This window comes from Diuraphis noxia, unplaced genomic scaffold (assembly GCF_037042655.1).
Source record: "Diuraphis noxia isolate RWA-SAM2 unplaced genomic scaffold, SU_Dnox_SAM2 contig0002, whole genome shotgun sequence".
Lineage (NCBI taxonomy): Eukaryota > Metazoa > Arthropoda > Insecta > Hemiptera > Aphididae > Diuraphis > Diuraphis noxia.
The window spans coordinates 77281573-77295724 of NW_028301712.1; the positions used below are offsets into that span (position 1 = coordinate 77281573).

General features: G+C 35.7%; 1 protein-coding gene across 8 annotated transcripts in view; it reads right to left on the reverse strand.

The window, feature by feature from the left end:
• Eph (Eph receptor tyrosine kinase) overlaps window positions 1–14152 on the reverse strand; it is a 128776-nt gene that overhangs the window by 25433 nt on the left and 89191 nt on the right. For all 8 annotated transcript variants that reach the window (XM_089220609.1, XM_015509411.2, XM_015509409.2 and 5 more), the window contains exons 4-5: window positions 3521–3806; window positions 1809–1954 (exon numbers count right to left, since the gene is read on the reverse strand). In XM_089220609.1, coding sequence (XP_089076735.1) covers window positions 1809–1954; window positions 3521–3806 — 432 coding nt within the window. The remainder of the gene's footprint in view (window positions 1–1808; window positions 1955–3520; window positions 3807–14152) is intronic.

Genomic DNA, 14152 nt, shown 5'->3' on the forward strand with positions numbered 1-14152 from the left:
ATGTATATAAAAAAACATCTGTTTCTGGAATTCATAAAATCATCACTTATAAAAGTTACTTTACTGTATATGATATATAATACATTTAAATGGCATCAAAAAAGTTTTCTTTTTTTATAAACCTTTAGTTGCCAATTACAAAAAGGAGTTTCATTATGCGAATTAAAAAGTTTTCGGTAATTTGTCTTTCGAGATTTCGGAGTCTCTAGAGATAAAAAGGCTTTTACGCATTAAGAAACTTAATAATTACAGAAACCCTCTGGCTTAAGCATAAATACTCTTTATAGGTATATAGGCTATAAATTATACAGGGAGGGGATCATGACCGTTTTAATGCATTTCTGTAAACTGTACAGAACGAATTTACACACGTAGGCACGTAAAGGTTTACCTACGTCAACATTTGATCTCCAAGCAGAATTTATTTTATTCAACGTTTAGCGAGTAAAATCCTTACGAAACTATCATTGTACATCGGAAGCACCCTTGTAGTACAATTGATTATATTCATTTTATTTTAACGAGTATTAGAAGGATTCGGAATTATATTCTAAAAAAACCTTACGACAAAAAGTAAAAATAAACGGATTTTGTCTAAATATTGAATGTTTTTTTTTTTTTAGGGCGAGGAAAGGATTAAACAAAACAAACATAAATTACTGTCTGTGTTACGTTTTGTTCGAGTTTTGTACGATGCTTAAGTGACATATTTTGTAATAACCCGCTAATTCTTTTTTTGTCTTATACCTACTGCTAAGCCGTCATAAATATCTTGGACAACTCAAACACCAGCCCACGAGTGCATTTAGTTTACCGGGCCTGCTGTGATGGGTATATGAGTATGTTATATATATACCATCGACCATCGTATTATACAGATCGGCCTTCTCGCACCGCGTTTATATTTTATACGTAATCACGAATTCATATTTCCACGGATGCTAATGGTGTGATATCTCGTGTCCCGTATAACGACGGTTTCTCCCTCGAAGAATTCCTCAGTATTTTATTTCTTTGCCGTGTTTTTATTTTATTTATTCCACGACGAAATTTACGACCCAGTCCCCGAGACGTTACCGTATTAACGACAATAACTATAAATTCGCCCACCGGGTCTCTCTGACATAATTATTGCATCGCGTTCTCGACCGTGTAGTCTTCGCTTTTTTTAAAACTCTTTTCTCTCCTTCATACTCCCTTACCCTTCCATCCCCGCTACACGGCAACTATATAATATATATGTGTGTATACATACACATTCACACACAGTATATACACGCATTAACAACGCTGAACCGTATAGACAAGATTTTGTTTTTCTAATGTGACACAATCTAACAGCATCAGATTTACAGGCGTGGGATACGATTAGCGGAGAATAGAAGAAAAAAAACTCGAGACGAACAGAAAAAAAAAATCGAAAACATGAAAATCAAATTATATTTTATGCACACATGATATAAACGTGCCAAAAACCGGCGGTTATGCGAGTGAAATATTATTAATTTTATAAACAACATTAACACCGCTGACCTTTCTAAATGATCTTGTAAATTTTAATCAGAACAAACAATGGAGAATAATAACTCAGCGTTACGCCCGCATTCACGTAAATCTAATTTTCTAACGTCACAGGCTGGTGATAAGATACGATGACTACCATCAAATGCATTTCGCGTATAATTGAAAAGAAAAAAGAAAATAGGCGCACAAGGTATGATGGTAAAAAAATCGGTCTCTTTTATACTAATTGAATGTGAATGCAATTATTATAATCATATTATTCTATACGTGTAATCTCGTCTTACCTTGACGGCCATAATGGAAATGCAAGCGCCCTGGTCCCTGAAGGCAAAGTACACTCCTTTTTTGGTAACTTTCACGGCTTTTGTCTCAGTATTGATCACCACTTCGTTATTAGCGTTGAACCTCCCCTCACCGGCAGCTATCCGACCTGTAACACACCACGTAATCATAAATAAATATAATAAAATCGAATCGTTAGAAACGTATGTATAGCTTTACTTTTAAGTTTTAGGTATACTACCATCTATATAATAGTTCGGATGTCGAAATTATTATAACGATGTATATAATAAGTAAAAATTTCGTGCGTTATTGCCGCCATCGAAACAAGTGTTTCAGGCTAAGACAAAGAGAAATATCTTTATAAAGATCATCAAAGGAATAATATCTATCTCTTGATCTAACATCCTACGACTATATATGTGTTTTTCATCGCCCTTGCGAGATCCTTTGATTAAACGCGTTTCATCGCTAAAATAAATCACGCTAAAAATGTCAAAATATGTATTGAAACGTACAAAATAAAAAGTTGGCAATTTAAATTATTTGAGTATTGAATCATTAATATATAACAATAGAGTACTAGACGAGTAGATATTATTATTAATGGTCGAGAACCCATTTTCTATGTACCTACAAATATTATATAAACATAATATTCTTAACTTTGTTTCGTGTCCAGGAAAGAAATAATATATTCGTATTATTATTATTACCAACCACCATAACTAATTTAAACGAAAATTGAACAATATCATTGATTTAAGTATGATTTATTTTAAAACAACAATAATTAATAAATTATAATGTAATAATATTTATATTATTTTTTTTCCTTTTACTAATATTTATATGGATGCTCATATAGTATATGTACAAGTTATTTCATATGCTCGCATAACACAATTACGTATTATGTATTTCCCGTTTCACTACGATGGACGGTTTCAAATATTTTTGAACATTTCCTCTTGTGGAAAATACATGATAATTTATTTCGTTTGATGTATTTATACTTTTGATAGTTAATATTATAGGGTCATAAAAAATATACTACAGTGGTCGTCGCTTATTGGACTCATAGTTAATTGATTCATTTGCCTATTAGACTCAAAACGGCTGGTCCCGATTCGCACATATATACTAACACACGGCAAAAAATTCGTCTATATTCGACTCACACACCGATTAATAGGGTCATTTGAAAATTAGATAAATAAATAAAATATGTACATACATTGAACAAACGTGTTATAAATAAATCGGTACCTTTTATCTATTTTATGATAATGAAATTGGCCGGATGAGAAGGGAAAATCCAATCAACGTTAGATGGGTTTTTATCAAAAAATTAATTTATTTTATTAATTATGTATGTATTTTATTTTTAATTGTGCATAGCTTTATTTTTATTTTTATACATACCTTGAATCTCAATACATATTTTTAAGTAAATACTTTTTTAAACTTAAAAATTTTTGAGTCATTTGCCTTATTGACTCATTTCGTTAATCGACTCACGTTGTCGGCTCCCAAAGTGAGTCCAATAAGCGGCGACCACTGTATTTGAGAGTATACTGCGTACTATTATTAATTATAGTCTGTAGTTTTGGAAACGAAAGAAAACTGTACAAATCTAATCTAGGAAAGGTCGTTTTTTCGATAATTATTATAATATAATAAAATGACAAAAATTATGACTATGTATACTAACCAACAGATTTATAGCTATCGGGTTCCCAAGGTGGTGGTTCCCTGGTGGCCACGTCAAACTCATAGTAGAGCAGTGAAAAAGTTTCTTTGCACGACAGCGCGTACCCCGGGAACAGCGAACAGTCTCGGATAGTAAACTTGACTTCGATGTAAATGAGATTGGCCAGCCCACGCTCTATAAAAGGCGTCCACACCCAATTGTTGACGTTTTGCTTGGTGACATCGCACACGACGTACGACCGCCAGTTGATGCCCTTTTCAAAATCGATGTAGCTTTCTTCGACCCACTGTAAATGCACAAAGAATTAAATTAAAATCATTTTTTTTTAAAAGCACAATATATTCATATTACACTGCAGGAATAAATAAAGTACATATATACATATATATATATATATATATATATGTATAGTTACATCCATGTTATATATATATAGTAGTATAGTTTTGACGATTTCCCTGGGGGTAGGATAATATATGTATAATATATATATATATATATATATATATATATATATATATATATATGTGTGTGTGTGTGTGTGTGTGTGTGTGCACGTATATAACAAGGTTCTATTGTCCTGGAAATTTGTCACCACCGTCATTGCCAATTGCGATAGTAAATAAAAACCCCCATTGGGTTAATGATCCAACGTCCCTCTGCGACGAGGAGTGGTGGAAACTAGTGCGAAAACATTCCGAGCACGAATCCTCTTCTCTTCTCCGACGGCCTATCCGGATGAGTCACGGGGAACCAACCTTCAAAGGCTTGTGCAAATAGTATATATACGGGGCAAACGCAACGTATTCATTTGCTTTTGCCCACACACACACATAATATGTATATATATATATACGTACACACGTACACAATGTGAATCATCCAAAACGTTAGGGTCGTAGCGAGCGCGAAATCTCATCAACTTGCCCGCCGCGCCCTTTCCTCCAACCCTTATTCCCCTCTACCACCCTACACATACCGATCCACTTGGTGTACGTGTCTATGGCGATTCGTCTTGATCGGATTTCGTCAAGCCCGACCCACCGAAATTGTTGCAAGCGCTAAATTTACATAATGCCCATAGAGAAGTGACACACAAAGAGTGAGAGAGAACGAAAGAGTCGCCGCCAGAGAATAAATTACACGAAAACGTGGGATATATAGTGTATATAAAGTAGTTTGTTGGAGGCGGTGGTGGAGAAAACGGTCAAAATAAACATTGTTACTATGTTTTGGATTAACTCCAAAGCGATGCTGAACGATGCGAGGCGGCCGAGAAACATCGGCTTGCGAAAAATATAAACATGAATAAAAAAGGATACTGTAAGTCTTACAGATTTTTCCATGTCATTCTTTGCCATCGATTAATGCAAACGCGTCAAGTAAATATTTTTTTATGTTAATTACTGACTTAATTTTCTTCGGAATAAATTATTGTATACATAGTATATACCACGGCAGATCATAAGACCGAACGCTGACGACGAATACGAAAAGCTTGTTTCAACGTAAAACTATACCATATATTTATAATCGTAAATAAATTTGAATAATTTTTTGAGCCACGAGATATCAATGGTAGGAGAGGTACAAAAATCTACCAGTTTTCACACTCGAGAGCGCAATTGCAAGGAACGACGAAAATTTGCACGCGAGTTAAGTGCGGGGAAAATAAAAGTCTCAAAGGTCAACTGCGAAGTATGCGGGACAAAATATAACGATTAATGCGCGCACCCGCCGTTTGAGAGGACTGCACACGATTTGGATACGAGACAACGATGGATTTTACCCCGCGCCATGAGACTGTTATAGAAGCGTAATATAACACAACATTATTATGTACGCATTCTGTATATACAACAATAGGTCCGGGTGATGCATGTCTCTGTGTATATTATTTATTATTATTATTATACACAAGGACGCAGACAGTGTGTAACTCGGCGGCGAGCGGCATATACACTAGCAATGCACACCCACGATTATACCCTTGGGATGAGAGGAGAAAGCGCGTTTTCCGGCGTCATTAACACGCTGAAAACTATTTTTCGAACGGAGTGCTTAATGAGCCCAGAAATCTTCCTCATAATTCGGTACGTCATTACGGAGCGGGGTCGAGGCGTAGGAGAAAAAATTACTATATATATGTGAATTATAATAATAATATATGTGTATAGATAGGGGAAAAAAGTAAAAAGGAAAACGGTAGAGATGACGACGACGACGACGACGACTCTGCAGCGGTATTCATCATTAGGGAGGAAACGCGCGGGGGAGGAATATAATATATATTATTATTATTAGATAATGCTGCAACACCCGCCGCAACAGATGACCGGCCACTATGTAAGAGATGGAAGTAATTTTTTTTTTCTAAGACTCACAATAGCATATAAAAAGGCAAACGCGAGCGCTCACACATAACACACGCGGTATAACTATAATGTGTATTTAATTGCCCGCCGCTGCCGCGCGAGTTATTAAAGTGCCATTAATGGGACAAACCGAGACAACACGCTGCTGCTGCAGAGCGGCTACCTCCTTTTTTTTTATATAGAGGTACGCGCGGCGTATGCATACTTGTATTATTATTATCATAATATATAATATATAATATTTTTTTTTTTTACCGTGGAAAAGGAATCCGGAGAATATAATATATAACGCAACGTCGTCGATTTGTAAACGTCATCCGGGATAATTACATTAACAACCGGTAGATTCAATTCTAATAAGAAAGTTAGGTATATATAATATATAATAATAATATGCATAATAATAGTACACAATATATAACATATATATATATATATGATGACGGCATGCAGACGGAGACGACGTGGTAAGGGTTAACATATATATATATATATATATATATATATATATATATATATATATATATATATATATTATATTATATTATTATTATTATACATTATTGGTGGTCGTTCGCATGCCGTCGGTGGCGTATAATGCTACGATGTACGTGTGTGTGAGTGCGCGCGCGCGAGTCCACAAAGAAAACGTATCCGAAGAGGTAACGGCGGAAGCAGAAAAGCAGCGGCTACTTGTCGCATTATGCAAATGTCCACGTCAAAAGATTGCGGTCCACGCCGCTGCCGGTGCCGCCACGTGTATGGTTTTCAAAAGGTGACGCGGTAAAATGTAATTTATTCTTTTGGACCCAACGTGTAGATATGTCATTGGATTTAAATATGTATTATATATACAAGAGCATACACACACTAACGCGTACACGGCGTACTACTTCGACCGCGAATGTGCTCTGCGCGCTGTCGTTTTGCCATTTAATCCCGTTATTCGTATTTCTATTCGATATTTTATTTTTTATTTTGTCAACCAACCCAGCCCTGCCCTGTCCAGTCTCGTGTATTTATATAATATATATCTACGGCGCGCACACGACCGTCAAATCAACCTTAGTGGAACATGGGAAATTCAAAGTTCAAAACTATCACGAATAAAATACCTATACGTATACTATAATAATAATAATAATAATAATAATAAAATAAAACACCGCACGCAGACAGCCTTACATTATATTATAATGCATAATATTGTGTGTATAGTTGTATTTTATATATATAGGTACGTGCGACCCGTCACCGTCGTTGCAGAAACGTCGTGTTCTGCGCTATGCGCAGATTATGTCTAAAACTAAACGAAAAATAAAAACTTTGTACGTATATATATACATTACAATCGAGATCTAGATGGCCGATAGATATCATATGATACATATCCCAAAGAATTTAATGAACGGTTCTTATGTTATAATATGCATTCTCGTTGTGTATACCTGCATACAGGTAAAATATGTTACAAACAATATAATATAATAATATAATTTAAAAATGAAGGAAGTATACTATAGTGACTTTCTGCCGTATATTTTATACAGCAATAACGATTAAAATAGAATACAATATATATATATATATATATATATATATAAGAGTTAATACAATATTGTAGTGGACTATTATAATATGCACAATATTATATTTTCCATAATAATATAATTACGATAATAATTCGGATTATTCATGCTGTAGTATTATCTATAGGTATATACATCAGCGATAGTTACATAAAAGACATATATAGTTCGGGTCAGCAGACGAAGCCCGTCAACGGCGTCACTCGTTATTTGATAGGCACGTAAAAAATAAAAAATAAAATAGTGTATAATATTAGAATAGAACGACCATGTCCGCTTTATTAATGGTAGAACGGAAATATTTTGCCGGGTTGCGCAGAAAAGAGCATTTTGATGCCATCATGTCAATTGGTAGAGGGTGCGCGTTTTCCAGTTCAAAGAAGAATTATTATATTATAATATAGACACGATGACTGCCCTTACAATATCGCAACGTGCATAGTATATAACAATACAATACAAAATAATAATAATATATATAATATATATTATGTACAGCGTGTTCATGAAATTTCCATTTATTGATTTATTCGCAGAAGTGAAGAAAAAAGAAAATTAATTAAAACCGACCCCGTTTTCGATTTAAATTCAAATTCACCGCATGTTTTATTCACGGGAAAACGAAAACGATTATAACGACTACGCTTCTATCTTTCTCTCTCTCTCTCTCTATATATATATATATATATATATATACAATTATAAAATATCCTCTCGGAAATATTATTATTTAGGCGATGGGGTTGGCAATAAATGCATGAATGCGTGTGAAGATCACTGAACACACACACACATACACTTTGATGTACTACTACCAATGTCCAACACGCTATGTAGTAATTATTGTATGGTACGACGAAATATAATTATATTTACGACGACCGGATCAAAGTGTTTAAGGGAAGGCATAACAATGAACAAAATCTTTAAGACTCGCTGTAGCAGTGGATGATGGTTCGGGTAAAATGAGAGTTTTTCGCGAAATTCTATGTGACGTTTCACGAATAATGCGATTTCGTGGCACAACAGCAGCACATTCCGGATCATTAAACCAAGGGGAGAAAAAATGCGCTTTGCACTATAGCACCCCCCCCCCCCCCCGCGGCGAGACTAGTTGACTGATGGCCAGCGATACATCCGAAATAATACGAGTAAATAACTCTTAGCCGATAGTCGTAAAAGTCCGCTGGGCCCGTGCAAAGGGTGTTTCGCTCATTAGCCGCGAGAAACCAGATATGCCGTCAGCGCGGAGGTCCGACAGTGACAAAAGACGAACAAAAAAAAAAAAAACCAAATACAAAATGATGAAAAAAAGACTTCTCAACTGATATTTAAAAGAATGTTCTTGACGAGTAAATGACGGCGGGAGAGGGAGAGGAGGAGATCGACCGCACACCGCCGCCGCTGACCTGTAATGTTGCAGAGAAGTTTCCCCGCGCAGTACTAACGCCAGTATAAGTTTGCTGCTGCGGCCAACCCGATTAATTATTGCTCAAAAGTTTTGGCTCTGCTACCGCTTCTGGTTATATATAATATATATATAACGTGCAATAATGTTCTCTCCTCTCAGCGTAGCAACTATAATACATATATATAAATATATATATATGTTACTTCACCGTCGCATTTATATAGTAATCCGAAACTCGTGGGCCAAGCATGGGTCAGCGAGCTTTCACCCGATCCTTATATTTATGACCTCTGGTTTTTTTCTCATCCATTCCCGACCCCTTCAATCTTTTCCGTTTTATCAGTTTTTCTTTTTGTCCACAACAATCACGTAAACTCGCCAGCGAAACGAACGGCTCGCGATTTTTTGCACGAAATCGTTTTCACTCGCCAAATGTCACGTGATACGTCGTGGTAGCTGCGTAATAGTCATACTCGTTTTAAAATTCAGCTGCAGCGCAATATAAAAGATGGCTAAAAATACTTTTGCCGTCCAATTCAAAGTCACTTTTTAATATTTATATAAATATGTACATTTGTAGATGTATTAACTTCCTAATTTCTTTTAACCTATATATAATATCGAATATATATATATATTAATGTAGGTATATGTGTAGAGAACTGACGTTTTGTGGGATACCATCGGGCTCTACGTCAATAAACGACTTAACATATATATTATATGTGATATGTTTTGTATGCAATAATATACGCTATAACACCGTACGCTCCCGGTGCGTAGAGTTGTACATCAAAAGTTTAGTTATAATCAAGTGCAAAAGTTATATTGTACAACACATATGCCTAGACAAAAGCAAAAGTGCGAGAGCGCAGAAGACAAACTTTTACTCGTCTAATTAATATTATATAGTTCAGTTAGGTACCCGATAACCGACTATATATGTATGTTATGTACCTATGTAATATTATAATTATTTATACAATGATATCGTACCTATGCAACCATGCTGGCGTCGAAACGTTATCATAATATATTATATTAAGAATTAATGATGACCTAAAACAGGCAACTGCACGTTTAATAACGTATCCGGCTCTCCGCGAGTAAGTTTATACGAACTCGAAAATAGTATTACCTAGACGGCTACCACACACGTCTAGTATTTTAATACACGAGTACCTATGTGTAATATATTATATTATGCATGCGCACATTTGTGAATTTTCAATGAAATAATATAATAGTTAGTTTCGGGGTACCTATAGCAGTCGCAAATATCGTCGAATACCAGCCGACAACGCACTGCAACGGTATAATAATTTTATATAAAATATTATATACTTTTGCATGTAGAACCACTCTGGCGGTCGCGAAAATGAATTTTAAACATTGAAACGTTAAAACGAGCTATATGTAAACCTCTATATTATGTAAGCATTTACTGTGTATAATGTATATGTATAAGCGTAGCAAGGGCTAGGAATTATTGTGCGATCAAAAACGGATACACCATCAGACGGTTAGATTGTACTTTACATATTATATGTATGCCTTGTTGTATATGCAGATATTACACATATTGTCGTTGTTGCACACATATACACATACACACAAACACACACACATCCACGATCCACTGTTGGAACCCACCATCTAGAGACGTGAAATTCACATGGTGATATATGCATACACACACACACACACACACACACACACACACACACATATATATATATATATATATATGTATTATGTATATAAATATTATAGTTGGAATGTGTAAATATATTCATATATACATCGACGTTTAACACGTGAGGCAGCAGTGTACCTATATATCTGCAGCCGTCACCGACTTAACATCTTTCTCGTCCCTTAATTTTTCTCGTGGCATCCCACAACGAACACTATATATGATGTAATATCTACAGTAGCTATATACTATGAATTTTACGATATTTGAATATATTTCGAAGTTCATCTACGATCTACGATGAACACAGGCAGATATACTGCAGGGATAAATGAGACCCTAAATTGTACTACAGTTTATCCATATACGATTTAAAAACGCGTTACACACCACCATGACAATAAATTATTATTATAATTTTATGCGAACAGTGTTGAGCATATTCGTACAGAACACGCTGCAATATAGAAATTTATATTTTTACCTTGTTTCGTCTGTAAGTTTTCTGTTCGTGCGTTAAGCAAATAGCGTGTGTGGGTGAGGCTGTTCGGTGGGGCATAATATGTATAATATTTATACGTGCGTGCACAATATAATATACTCTGTGGTTTATGTTATCATGTATCATCGGAGGAAGCGGCGGAGGAGGCGCATCGTTATATCGGCGGTCGGTCGTAAAAGTTGACCGACGCCGCGGTGGTGGCGTACGTCATAAATATCGTGGCCGGTCATAAAAACTTGGGCGAATTCGATATTATATGTGCGTACGAGCAGAGGTTTAATTTCCCTTATACACATATCCGACGCATTATTATTAATGAACTCCCTCGGGGGTACGCACACAAACACACGCACGCACACACGCACGATGCTGCAGCAGAGCGACGATCAAAGGAAAACAACGACGACGAAAACACGTACACACTTGGTTTTCTCTGGTACGGGGAAAAATATCGACGTGTAATCCTTTGGGGATGACCCGGCTGTACAGTAGAAACTGCAGCACTACCGCCTACATAGCCGTGTGGTATTGTTATTATTTTACGATGTAATAATATATATACTATATACTATATATTATATAGGCACGGTGTACAATGGGAAATCCGATGGATCCGGTCGTCGCGTGACGGTTTATCGTTTCGCCAGAAAATTGACAAGTGGCAGCGGCGACCAAAATTTTGTTTCTGCTCGTTATTCGATCGTATTGTTGCACGTACATTTCATATAATATGCATATAGTATATACTATATACCATATACGTATATACACATCACAGGTATATACGCCCCGTTTATGATGCCTGCGCAGAAAAGTACCATCGCCTGTACCCTTGTCAACAATCACGATGACTGCTGACACGAACAGGCTCGTTAATTTTGGATTTGCGTGCGCGCACTCGATTTGTACTAATTTCGTCATCCCTGCGTTATATATTTATATATAGGTACACCGTAGTACTGCACTGTATAGTTATCATGCGTAAATCATTATACGACTGTGGCATATATTACGTTAATAAATCTGAGGAATTAACGAGCCGACGATTTCGTTTCAATATATTGTAGTATATATATATTTATGTTATTATAATAATATTTGCATATAGACACGCGCGCGCATACGTCATAATATGTATAAACGTATAGGTATAAGAAAAGCTGCACGACACCAACAACATAATAATAATAATAATATAACGCATAAATATGTAATATGACGTATCGCAACCATTTGACTACCTATATATGATGTAGGTTGTAGGTATATATATATATTATCATATATAGCCTGATGATGCGTCTGTAATACGGCGTCGTATTATATTATCGGTGATTTGTGCGAATATTTAATATCCTATCGAATTATCCAAACACGTCGATATTTTGTGAAGAATAAAATCGTAAATATTATGAATTTTTTTTTCTACTTTAATAAAATGTAGAAAATGATGTTTAATTAATGACATCGTACAGTCATTTTTGCAGCTATTGTTGTGTATTAAAATAAACGTATACAATGCGCATAAAATAAATAACAATATGTATTACATTTATATTATTTTATATGAAGCTTAAAATTCAAATAGGAAAACTAATTATCAAACGCCGCATACCGTGCAGATATCGGAAGATAAAAAATAAAGGGGCACCACGACGGTCTTTAGTGCTGAAAATATCGTAATATTGTATCGTATTGTGTTAAAGTGAGTTTACAAATATAATTCATCGGCGTTATTTCAGAGGAGAAAAAAACCGTTGTCGGTCATTTATTATTTTATACATATATATTTCGCTGACGGTATACACACATACATAATATTATATTATATAAGTACCTGCAACAGCACTTACCGTACGCGCATAAATACAATTAAATGCATTTATATTATACTTATATATAGGTTGGTATTTATAACTAATATACATACATAGAATTCTCGAAGAACGTTAAAAATAAATAATAACGACTACAAAACGAGCAAAAAACGCTCATCATATTTTTATATATAAGGAAGGAAATGATTACAGCGACGTCGGGCGACCTGTCGGCCCCGACTGTGTTTGCCGAGTATGATCATAATAATAATATTATTATAACTATAACACAATATAATAACGCACGCGCGCTAGTGTATGTGTATAATATACATACTCGTATAGTATTATTATACGAATCTTACGACGGCCATTGTGTTCGCCAATTGTTATAAAAAGAAATTTCCGTCGCGTTATTTTCGTGGGTGATGAGAGACCGCAGGAGTCATTATAATAATCTGGGCGGCCGCGGTGGTCATTTTTTTTCACTCTTCCGAACCCGGCGAGTATTATTACATCGTCGTCATTGTTATGTCGTGTAATCGTCGTCGACGTCTATTTTTTTTCCACTCTTCTATGCGACGCACACAATATAACAATGTTATAAAGTACGAGAGCAGCGCACATATACTTTATAACATTATTATAATGGTGTACATCTAGTACACTATACACTACACCGTATACGGTACCTAATATGGCCTCCCTAGATAAAATAATAATAATAATAATAACAAACGACTATACTGACGACGACGATGACGATGTCGAGGTGTGGCCCGTGAACTCGTCAAAATACGTTTCCAATTGAAAAGTCACACCACTCGGTCCGAGAAAAAGAAATTGTTAATGAAATTAAACGGCCACTGCCGACTATCGACGAGATCGCACGATACTTTAAAACTCGACTATATAATATAAAAGGAGCCACGGCGATTTCTAGTTTAATACGAATATAAATGATAATTGTTCGCGCGTCCTATTTTCACGGTTTTCCTACACGCACGCGCGCACGCTGTGTGTATGTACAGTGTACACTGTACAGCACTATACAGCGAGCGATAATATAATAAAATAATTATAAATGATGCGTTTCGTCCTGAGGGAGACCGGTGCAACACACGATGATTATGATGATGACGGCCGTGGCGACGACATCACCGTACCGTGAAATGATTCAGAAAACCGCAACCTATCCTTTGTCTGTGCTGTTGCAGCGATAGCGGCGTGCGGCTGAGGCCA